The sequence below is a fragment of the Eurytemora carolleeae genome, unplaced genomic scaffold, assembly GCF_000591075.1.
Source record: "Eurytemora carolleeae unplaced genomic scaffold, Eaff_2.0 scaffold445, whole genome shotgun sequence".
In the NCBI taxonomy this organism is placed as follows: domain Eukaryota; kingdom Metazoa; phylum Arthropoda; class Copepoda; order Calanoida; family Temoridae; genus Eurytemora; species Eurytemora carolleeae.
Genome location: NW_019396462.1, coordinates 219,667 through 232,027, shown reverse-complemented (window position 1 = coordinate 232,027; position 12,361 = coordinate 219,667). Strand labels below are relative to the sequence as shown.

General features: G+C 33.3%; 1 protein-coding gene across 1 annotated transcript in view; it reads left to right on the top strand.

The window, feature by feature from the left end:
• The window catches only part of LOC111703730 (glutamate-gated chloride channel), a 31,985-nt gene that overhangs the window by 17,241 nt on the left and 2,383 nt on the right, over positions 1 to 12,361 (top strand). The window contains exons 11-13 of the mRNA XM_023475766.1: positions 770 to 852; positions 9,805 to 9,910; positions 11,212 to 11,294. Of these exons, the coding sequence (XP_023331534.1) occupies positions 770 to 852; positions 9,805 to 9,910; positions 11,212 to 11,294 (272 nt within the window). The remainder of the gene's footprint in view (positions 1 to 769; positions 853 to 9,804; positions 9,911 to 11,211; positions 11,295 to 12,361) is intronic.

Sequence of the window (12,361 nt, the reverse complement as noted above, 5' to 3'; positions counted from 1 at the left end):
ACTATATATTCCTTTAATACATTGTGTATTGTGTATTGCATGAACCCACGGAACTGTACTATATATTGCTTTAATAGATTGTGTATTGTGTATTGCATGAACCCACGGAACTTTACTATATATTCCTTTAAAAGATTGTGTATTGTGTATTGCATCAACCTACGGAACTTAACTATATATTCCTTTAAAAGATGGTGTATTGTGTATTGCATGAACCCACGGAACTGTACTATATATTAACCCGGCCAACTGAATATATCTAGATGTGAGGTTACTATCCCAAGGTTCTAAACCTTCTATTGTTTTACTTAAATCAATGAGTTTTCTTGTTGAACCCTTTGATAACGGAGTAGAGAGATCCATAGAAAAAAGCAAAAACAGTTTCTCCATTGAAATTCAATATAGTAGCCTAGCCTGGGAACCAAGCTTTGCCTTTAAACAAAATATGTTTGATTTTTAGAGTCAACCTATTTAACTAAGAACACTTTTAAACCTAGCCAAGAACATTCCCGTGGTTCGATATAGAATTTTCAAATCGTATTTGAGGCGAATCGGTTAAGGGGTTCCTGAGTTATGATTGGACATACAAACAAACAAACAGAGATTACTACTTTGTATATAAAGATGAACAGCAAAATGTAATATTTTCACAAATATTGTTGAAGGTGCCTGTAGATCTGGTTTCTCATCTATTAGTTGTTTACATTATATTCAAGATAGCTAGCTCACCAACTATTTAACATTTGACAATACCTATTTTTTCCTTCAGGCTATTGATGTTTGGACTGGTTTCTGTGTATTCTTTGTATTCAGTGCACTACTGGAGTACGCACTTGTTAACTATGCGTCAAGGTAAGAACTAATTCCAATACCTGGCACTTTATAATTTCTTGACTTTTCAAGATTTTTCACAAGAAGTTTGATCGACAATTATTAGAATTATGAAAAAATATTCTACATGGTTTTCTTCGTATAAATAATTACAATGAAAACATATTTCAATTTTGATTTCTACTAATTGCTTTCGAACTTTACATGCAAACTTGTAATTTGAAAAAAAGCTTGTCATAAATCAAAACATAAATAGAAAATTCGTCTATTAATACAAACGCCGACTACTGTAGATTGGATGCAAACATGTAATGAAAAGACGATAGAAAAGAGCAAAGCACTCTTTCGTTTATATTAATTATATTTCTTCTGAATTTGATAAATGGATGTGTTAAACAAGTATTTATATCAAGAGAATAGCTGGGTTTGGAATAGATTAGGCTTGCTGAGTTTTGACAATGGTATCAATCAGAAAGTTTGATTCAAAAACTTTTCATGGGGTTCAAGGGAATTTACAGGATGGTACAGGAAGATACAGGAGGATACAGGAGGATACAGGAGGATACAGGAGGATACATGAGGATACATGATGATACATGAGGATACATGAGGATGCATGAGGATACATGAGGATACATGAGGATACATGAGGATACATGAGGATACAGGAGGATAATGGAAGATACAGGAGGATACAGGAAGATACAGGAGGATACAGGAGGATGCAAGAGGATACAGGAGGATACATGAGGATACATGAGGATACAGGAGGATACAGGAGGATACATGAGAATACAAGAGGATACAAGAGGATACAAGAGGATACAAAAGGATACAGGAGGATACAGGAGGATACAGGAGGATACAGGAGGATACAGGAGGATACAGGAGGAATACATGAGGATACAGGAGGATACAGGAGAATACAGGAGGATACGGGAGGATACAGGAGGATACAGGAGGATATGAAGAATATATAGAACAAACATTAGAATCCAAAGATAGTTTGACTGGTTTCCCTTATACACTGCACCCTATCAATAATTCTATCGGATTCTCTCCCCCCCCTGTACACTATCTGCAGATACTTCTAACACTCCTGGCCTGTTCTCCTGTTTCTAATCCCAGTGGAGATCTTTAATCAATCAATCAAGTGGATTAGAGACAACCCAGTTCTGTTCATTATAGACATGGAAAGGAGAAATAAGAACTCTCCCCAAACTAATGGATATTAAAGGGAAACTTGCGAAAAAAATTAAACTCATATTCCCAAATTATTTTGTTTCTTTCTCAAGAAATCTAAGTCTCCAATCCACGCTTTCATATGTTTCCCGTTTAGAGGTTAAAGGATGCCAAAAACTCAAATGTTCTAATTCCTAGATCTTTCCAACCTGATGGCTTACCCTCTGATATTTTAAACTTAATTATTTGATTTAACAAAATTCTTAATTTAGATTATTATCGGTCGGCGCTTTTCTGTTGCACAGATTTAAGGATAAGAAAATCTGAGTTTGAGACAAAGACTCCATTCCTTTGTTAAATAAAATGATATGGTCTGTTTAAATTGAGTACATATTATTAGAGCCATAATCATGACCTAAACAACTAATCATTATTTGCAATTTTTGATTTTCGTCTTCTTGGTCGAGAATTCTAGAGTTTGTTTTCGGATTATGCACGTTCAGGAAAATATATTTTTTAATCTTCTCCNAGTAAAAGTAAATTCAACCTAAAGTCTGACCGCGTCAACCTTGTTGCACCGACTAGTCCTATTGAGTGTCTGCTTTGTTTACTCAATGTCCGGACGATACAGTACAAACTGGGACCGGAAAGTTTGACCCGGCTCGGAAATTCAAATGTACTACGGCTGCCTGTGACAGAGAGAGGGGGATATTGGTTATGAGCAAGTAATATCTATAGATTTTTAAATTGTTATCATTGAATTTCTGTATCCCAACACTGGAAAACTAATATTAATAAAAAGCATTATATTAAATTATATAAATAGCGTCGTTGTGCAGATATAATGCTGTAGTATAAACCTACTTTACACACTCACAACTCATACAAAATCCTTCATTATTATACTCAGTACCCGGCATTGCCTGCGGAAATTAAAAAAAACACATGAGAACAAATTTCGAATTACATAAAAAAAAATAGAATTAAAAAAACATAAAATTTTGAAAAAATATATTCAGAATTGAAAAAAAAATCAAATTTTATTTTAGCTCATGTTAACCACGGGTTATTTAAGTTCCCTCAAAAAATGTCAGCCAATTTGGTTAAACCGTTTGGCTGCAGCAATATGCAGCAATAGCTAACATATATGTAATTAAAAAAAACTATCTAAAAAAATTTTAAATTAAAAAAATATATATGAGCGAAGAGCTTTATCATATAGATAAAGTTTTTTTCCACTCTATTCTCAGGAGTATTTCTAGTTTTTTGAAAGTTTGTGTTTTCATCAATAGTTTTTAATTTCATTAGAATAGAAACCTCATTTTTTAGAACCTCAGTGTACTATATATCCAGGGTTACCCACAAAGGACTTTAAACTCTTAAAATATGACAATTTCAAGATTATCTGCGCTGAATATTGTCTTTAAATGGGTTACTTAACGATTTGAAAGAGAAAGAAATTAGAATTCATAAATGTAAGAAAACAGACAGAATAAATTTCTCTGAAGTATCATCCTTTGTGGATACCCTGTATTCGATCCATACAGTAAAGTTGTTCATTTGAAATTTAGTATTTTCCAAAAAAAAAATGTCTTTTTCAGTTCAGAGTGTAGCATCTGACATAAAACCAGAAGACGTTCGAATATATGAAGTTTAACCGTAGAGTCACGGCCAATTTAAATTTATGTCTGTACTTTATGAAACTAGGATACTTAAACCTCTAGAGCTCCAGTATCTACATTTATACATCTATAACAGAATACATGAGGACAGAATAGTTTTACATCACGAAAAATAGCAAAAAATATATTTATCGAACCCGACCAAATAGAATTGAAAAAAATACCAATCATGACATCATACCATTTGTTAAATAGGACACATTATACTAAGGATATTTCATAGATATAGACATTTCAAAGATCTAGACATTTCAGAACATCGTAGAAATTGTAACTACGTCAATTCCTGTTAACTTTGTGACATAAGATAACAAATAAAGTCAGTTCTCTAGAGTAACTCAGTACTGTTTACTGTGTGATAGTAGAATTGAAACCCTGAAGCTTGTATTCAGGTAGATTGTCCCCATCATTTGGGATCGATATCTAGCTTGTTGATAGCTAGCCGGAACCCTTGTTTTAATAAGCAGGTTGGATTGTCCCCATCATTTGGGATCGATATCTAGCTTGTGGATAGCTAGACTGAACTCTTGTTTTAATAAGCAGGTTGGATTGTCCCCATCATTTGGGATCGATATCTAGGTTGTGGATAGCTAGACTGAACCCTTGTTTTAATAAGCAGGTTGGATTGTCCCCATCATTTGGGATCGATATCTAGCTTGTGGATAGCTAGACTGAACTCTTGTTTTAATAAGCAGGTTGGATTGTCCCCATCATTTGGGATCGATTTGTGGATAGCTAGACTGAACCCTTGTTTTAATAAGCAGGTTGGATTGTCCCCATCATTTGGGATCGATATCTAGCTTGTGGATAGCTAGACTGAACCCTTGTTTTAATAAGCAAGTTGGATTGTCCCCATCATTTGGGATCGATATATAGCTTGTTGATAGCTAAGCTTGTGCCCTTTTGAAGCATTTAAGGCGGAAGTAATAGCTTGTTGATAGCTAAGCTACTGTCCCTCTGTGGCATTTTGAACGTAGGTAATACATTGTTGATAGCTAAGCTTGTGTCCCTGTGTGGCATTTAGAGCCTGAGTAATAGCTTGCTCTATAGCTACGCTTGTGTCTCTGTGAGACATTTAGAGCCAGAGTAATAGCTTGTTTTATAGCTACGCTTGTGTCCCTGTGTGGCATTTTGAGCCAGGTGGGTTGTGTCCTGAGCTGGATATCGGGTTTAATGCTTGATCCACTCTTTTCTTAATCTCCAGATTAAATATTGCTTGTTTTCCTCATGAACTTAATCTCCAGATTAATTAACAGATCGGGATTAAGAATATCACATTCTAAAGTTTTCAGCTCTGGTTGAATTGGATATCAGTTCCTGGTTGTACCTGGACTGATACAGTTTGGGGGAAAACTTTTAAGAGTATAGCATTTACTACATATTGAGCAGGCAACTTTTGTGCTGGATACCCATAATCCAGATCACTTGATCTCGATATCCACATGCAGATTTAATTAATTTGAGCTGGGAACTTTTGAATGGTGGATATCGGGATTAATAATTGATCCACTCTTTTTCTTCATCTCCAGATTAAATAATGCTTGTTGTCCTCATGAATTTAATCTCTAAATTAATTAACTAATCGTGGATAAGGATATTTCATTCTAACGTTTTCAGCTCTGAGCTGGGAGCTTTAAAATGATTAAACTATAATCCCAATTCTACTTAATCCGAATATCCACTGTGGAAACTTTTAATTCTAGTCCGTAATCCACTCTTTTTTTCTCTCTTTGGATATCCATACATTGTTTTCTCCAATGAGGGACCTCGGCAATTTCTAATAAATAAATAATTTGCTGTCGGCCATTTTGTAAATTAATCGATGAAGAAAATATTTAATAATACGTTTAAGATTCTTTTTTAACTAATTTTAACTAGTATGAATAAATAAATGATGAGAAAGTAAGTGAAGGCCCTTCCAGTCAAAAAAACGAACAAATCTGGCGATCCTAGAATCAAATTTGTTGATCTAAATAATCAATCTGAAAACTGACATAATCTCGAGATTATGTTAGTCTCGAGATTGGCAAAAAGAGAGGATCAAGCATTAATCCTGATATCCACCATTCACAAGTTCCCAGCTCTGTAGATTTATATAAGATCAAGCATTAATCTCAATGTCCACAATAAAAGTGTATTTGTAAGTTGTATAATGTATTTAATCTTATTGTGTACTGAGATGGCAAAACTTTTTTTTTAAGGATGGCGCTGAGCTTCAACAACTAAACTTGATTTCCAAAGTTTAAACTTTTAAATTGAAATTTAGTTTTAATTCATGGAAAAACATGGAAATATAATTCCATTGTCATTTTTGCATTAAGAGCCACTTGAAATAACGCGTACGTGGTCCCTTTAAGAAACAACAGTTTCGCACTTTGTGTTCTTATATATCTAGAATATACTCTCAAATATATAGAGAATACTGGTATCAACAGACTATTAAGATTCAGGATTTGCATAAACCCTTGGGTATTTATAGTGTATTTACTTCACATTCATAAACACAAATACTTGTATCTATTCTTGTTTACAAATTCCGCCTAGAGAGAACTGGTTTCAGCATGTACGCAGAGTAAACACAACTGCAATTAACTTTCCTTGCATTATATCCTTGGCTCTAACTAACTATAACTCTGAGCTGTGAGTAGAACTTGACAAGTAGGTTCTATAGGTTCTATGTTTCCGTTATTTACTATAATATAGTGCAAATGACGAATTTACTATTTTATCCGTACCCTAGTCTAAATTTACGTTCTGACAGAAGATTTTGAGCAAAAAAGTAAATAAAGTCATTTAGAAATATTCATTCTTTCGATTTGAAAAAAAAACTATGAGCTTTTTTAGAAGGCTCTTTAAATCATTAACACATTTGGACATTTTTCTATCCTTAGCTTGGCGTATGCAAAAGGTTGAAAACTTTAATTTAAGATTTCTATAATTCATCATCCCAAATAGATTTCTCCGAAATGATGAAAACTTCTCAAGAATATTCAGAAATATGTTTTATGGAAATCAGGTTTGGATAATAAATTATAAGAATATTTTCAACTTTCAGATTATCTTGTAATCTTACATTCAACGCCTTATTACACTAATACTGTACTGCACTTTACTGTACTGCACTTTTCTGTACTGCACTTTACTGTACTGTATTATTTTGAACAGCATTATACTGTCCTATTTTACATTGCAGTATAATGTATATAGTACTGTACTATACTGCATTTTACTGAATCATAATTTACTGTATAGTATAGTACTGTATTGTACTGCATTGTACTGAATCATGATTTACTGTGTAATGATATATAGTACTGTACTATACTGCATTGTACTGAATCATGATTTACTGTATTAAATAGTACTGCACTATACTGCATTTTACTGAATCATAATTTACTGTATAATATAGTACTGTACTGTACTGCATTGTACCGAATCACGATTTACTGTATAATGATATATAGTACTGTACGTTACTGCATTTTACTGAAATCATAATTTACTGTATAATTTAGTACTGCACTGTGCTGCATTGTACTGAATCATGATTTGCTGTAGTGTAGTACTGTAGTGCACTGTATTGTACTAAATCATAATTTGCTATATAATGTAGTACATGCACTGTACTGCTTTTTACTGAATCATAATTTGCTGTATAATGTAGTACTGTAGTGCACTGTATTGTACTGAGTCTGAATCATGATTTGCTGTATAATGTAGTACTGCACTGTACTGCATTGTACAGAATCATAATTTGCTGTATAATGTAGTACTGCACTGTACTGCTTTTTACTGAATCATAATTTGCTGTATAATGTAGTACTGCACTTTACTGCATTGTGCTGAATCATGATTTGCTGTATAATGTAGTACCGTACTGCACTGTATTGTACTGTACTGAATCATAACAATGTACCCACTGTATAATACTTTGTATACTATGGCTACATTAAACTCTCCTGAATCATGCTTTACTGTACTGTACTGTACTCTACTGTACTCTACTGTACTGTACTGTACTGGACTGTACTGTACTGTACTGTCTTCTACTTTATTATAATTTATTACACACACATGATTTTTCATATTCTATATTCCATATTCATTTCCTTGAGACATAACAATACATAAACTTTATTTGCTACAAACATCCTTCTTCACTTCCTTTTTCCTTCTTGGATACAAATACACAGATATATCACAGATATATTAAATATGTATCTTTGTAATTCTTGAAACAGGTATTATGGTTTTTAGAGCATCTGCACCATGAATAGATTATAAAACACGGCTTTCAAAACACCTAGTTAACCTTTATTTAACCCTATCACGGATGGGGGGGGGGGTTTCCACCCCCTGATCAAAATAACTTATTAACAGCTTACATTGAAACTTTTATACTATACTATACTATATACTGAAACTTCTTCACATTTTTAACATCATGGTTGTGAACAAAGTAAGCTAAAAAAATTTATTGAACAAAAATAGCCCTGCAACTTATATACCGATCACACATTTGGTTTAAATATAGTTTACATATAGACGTCTCCAACCCTACACATTATGATAGTTTTTATATAACTAGAAATTCAAGGCGCTTCGCGCACTTCTTTCTAGGCTTTTAGGGCGCTTCGCGTCCATCTTCTATTTAAATTGTGAACATGTTCTTTTTGTTTACATTTCAAAACAAAGATAAAAAAAATTTTGCGGATTTTTAAAAAAAAATTCGCGGATTTTCAAAAATTTAAATTTTTTTACAAAATTAAAAACCTCTAAAACACAAATTTTTAAAATTTCAATCATTCATAAACCTTACCTGGGGTCCCTAGATGTCCCACAAAAAATTTAGGCCCGATCGGTTCAGCTGTTTTGACGTTTATTGGATACAACCAGACAAACAAACAAACAGACAAACAGACAAGCCAAATTTATATATAGAAGAAATGTATATCCTTAATTAACTGCCTAAATCAGTTAGTTTCACGTATTCTTGATCTTGGCGGTTCAAGCAATGCAACAAATTAACGATCGTCCGATTTAAACATGATCGTTTTAAATCTGTATGTTTTAACTTTAATGAGCTATACTGGTTTAAAAAAAATATATTTATTTGGCCGGCTGTATATTATATATTAGAAATTAAAAACTTCTACCTTCTTCTAAACAAATTCTTTAAAATGAGAGACAATGAATGAAATATGAATATTTGTAAAATTTAATCTGAAAGATCTAAGCATTTGCTTAAAATCGTATTTTCTAATCTTTATATCTCTGCAACCGTGTTTTATATCATAGGCTTTTGATATTTAAAACTCTGCAATCAGATTCATACATATATTCATATATATACAATTCAATGAGGTTATATGTATTGCAATTAAAAACTGTGCCTAAGCTGTCCTTAAAATGCCCCTGAAGAAAAGTTTTGTAAAGTTTATAATTGGAGTTTGTTTGAGGCCGGATACATAAATATTGATGGAACAGTTAAACTTTCAAATATAGTTGGAATGTATAAACTTTTCCAACATTCAAATGGAAAGAATAGTTTTATATGTTTAAAGGGAAAACTTTAGAGAAGGGATCTTAAATTTCCTTCAAGTGTGTAGGTTCGTATTCATTAAGATAGATTAAACATTCCCCAAAATATGAGATATTCTTCAATAGAAATACAAATTTTAAAGAATACCTCAAAATTAATGTATATCAGCAATTTTTACAGTCAATAAAAAGAAAGTGTAAGCAATTCTCACAGATCGTTCAACAGTATGGAGTTGTTATCTCCTATTTCTATATTTAGACTGTGTACTTAATTTCAAATGACCCTGAGCGTGACATGCCTAATTAAATACGGCTTTTTATATTTGAATCTGATCCATAATAAGCAAAATGTCGTGGTTTTTTGGCTTGAAACCATGTAAACTCTCTATATTTCCTTTTACTTTATTGTAATTTTATAACAAACATTACAGTTGCAAACAACAAATTTTTAGATAGAATATCAGGGATATCGGGATATCAGGGATAACTCTGTTAAAAATGAACAAATTAGGTTTAGTTTGATGTTATATGTAAAAATACATAATCTTAAAATATTTTTGTTTAGATCTGACGCGCAAAGGGCAGCAAAGCAGAAAGAACGAAAAGAGAAAGAACTGGAGTTTTCTGGGTTTAATGCGGAGAGGATCGAAGATTCTACCAATGCATCAATGGTGAGGTTTAGAATAAGGATTATGATGAGAACTAGAATTGGGATTTTGATTAGGATTAGAACTAGGATTAAGAGGAGTATTAGAGCCAGGATTAAGAGGAGTATTAGAACCAGGATTATGATGAGAATTAGAACAAGGGTTATGATGAGAATTAGAACCAGGATTATAATGAGAATTAGAAACAGAATTATGATGAAAATTAGAACCAGGATTATTATAAAAATTAGAACCAGGATTATGATGCGAATAAGAACCAAGACTATGCTGAGGATTAGAACCAGGATTATGACGAGAATTAGAACCAGGATTATGATGAAGATTGTATCCAGGTTTAAGAGTAGCATTAGAACCAGGATTATGATGAGCATTAGAACCAAGATTATGATGAGAATTAGAACCAGGATTATGATGAGAAATTGTATCCAGGTTTAAGAGTAGCATTAGAACCAGGATTATGATGAGCATTAGAACCAAGATTATGATGAGAATTAGAACCAGGATTATGATGAGAATTAGGACCAGGATTATGATAAAAATTAGAACCAGGATTATGATGAGAATTAGAACCAGGATTATGATGCGAATAAGAACCAAGACTATGATGCGAAGAAGAACCAAGACTATGATGGGAATAAGAACCAAGACTATGATGAGCATTAGAAAGCAAGGAATGTTTATTATATTGATCCAACAATTAAAACAAGGATTAGAACCGGGAATTGAGGAAAACACTTAGAATTAAAAAAATGATCTGTCAAACTGTTTGAGATACGAGAGTTGGTAAATTTGAATAACGTAAGGTTACATGATTCATTGTAATAATCAGATATCTCCTAATACTGGATATATCTAGTACTCTATATCCCGTACACTTGCGAGAAAAATTAAACTCATNTCTCTTACCTTGTCTCCTGTATCCTGTACCCTGTCTCCTGCATCTCTTACCTTGTCTCCTGTATCCTTTACCCTGTCTCCTGTATCCATTACCCTGTCTCCTGTATCCTTTACCCTGTCTCCTGCATCTCTTACCTTGTCTCCTTATCCTTTACCCTGTCTCCTGCATCTCTTACCTTGTCTCCTGTATCCTGTACCCTGTCTCCTGCATCTCTTACCTTGTCTCCTGTATCCTCTACCCTGTCTCCTGTATCCTTTACCCTGTCTCCTGTATCCTTTACCCTGTCTCCTGTATCCATTACCCTGTCTCCTGTACCCTGTACTATGTGTCTTGAATTTTGCTCTTTTCTCTGAGATCCCATTTCAATATTTATGTGGCTTGATATTTCACTGCATCTTTTATTTAGGATCCCCTGTTACGACGGATTGATGGAGCTCATCTTATTCCAGCTGGATCAATATTACCAGGACGTGTCCGCAGATCTAACAGGTTTGCTTATCATGTACTTACATTTCATGAGCATTGCGCACACAAATATATATTGCATGCACTTATGGACAGTTAGGGTTGTTAATCGTTTTTGAAAACGATCGTTAAACGATAGTTTTTTTTGTTTTTTTGTTTTCCGATCGTTTTTCGTTGTTTCGTTTTCGAAAAAAAAGTTTTTAAAAACGACCCACTCGTTTTGAACTTTTAGAAAACGAATATCGATAGTTTTTTAAACGATCGTTTCTATAAAAACGAATAGCGACCGTTGTTTATACAATTGTTTTTTTTTTTAAAAACAATCGTTTTTAAAAACGACCGTTTCGATTTGGATTTTTTCGTATTTACATCTTAACATGTATCTATGTTTGTCTGAACACGATCCTTCAGGTTTGTTTGCCGTGTTTAAAGGGCGTGTTCACAAAAAATCAAAGATTGTATAGGATGAAGCTGTCTGAACCTGAAACATAATACTGCATGCCTTACCTTTTCCAATGTAAAGAAATAACAAACTGTTTTCGCGATTAATCCTTTATAAGATAAATAACCAATTATTTAATGAATAATCTTCCCGTGCCTCAACCTATAATGTATAGAGGCAGTCTAGTGAACCGTCTAATCAGTTGTATCTCAACAATCAGAAACCCCGGGGGGAATATACTGTGTACTGTCCATACAAATCAATCAATCAATCAGTCAGTCAAATTAGCCAACCTATCCATCTACATTAACCCTATATTTACCAAATATCACTTACTTAACCCTTTCATGTATGCATGTAAGGATTCAAGGGGGGAAACGAATAGATTAAGCATAAAACGAAATACGAAAATTCAGAGATGTTATTGTCAATACAAATTCTATTCAACATTGTGTTTCTGAATCTTTTGGAATCTCGCATTCGATATTGAATCAATAAGTTAAAAATCATCGCGTAGCCTTCCCCCCCCCCCTCATCGACCCCCTATAACTCAGCTAACACACTTTTCAAATTTTAAACCGAAGAGTGAAGAACATTGAAAAACTTAGTTTGCTGTTCAGAATTTAGGGTTCACAAGGTTATTGGACTT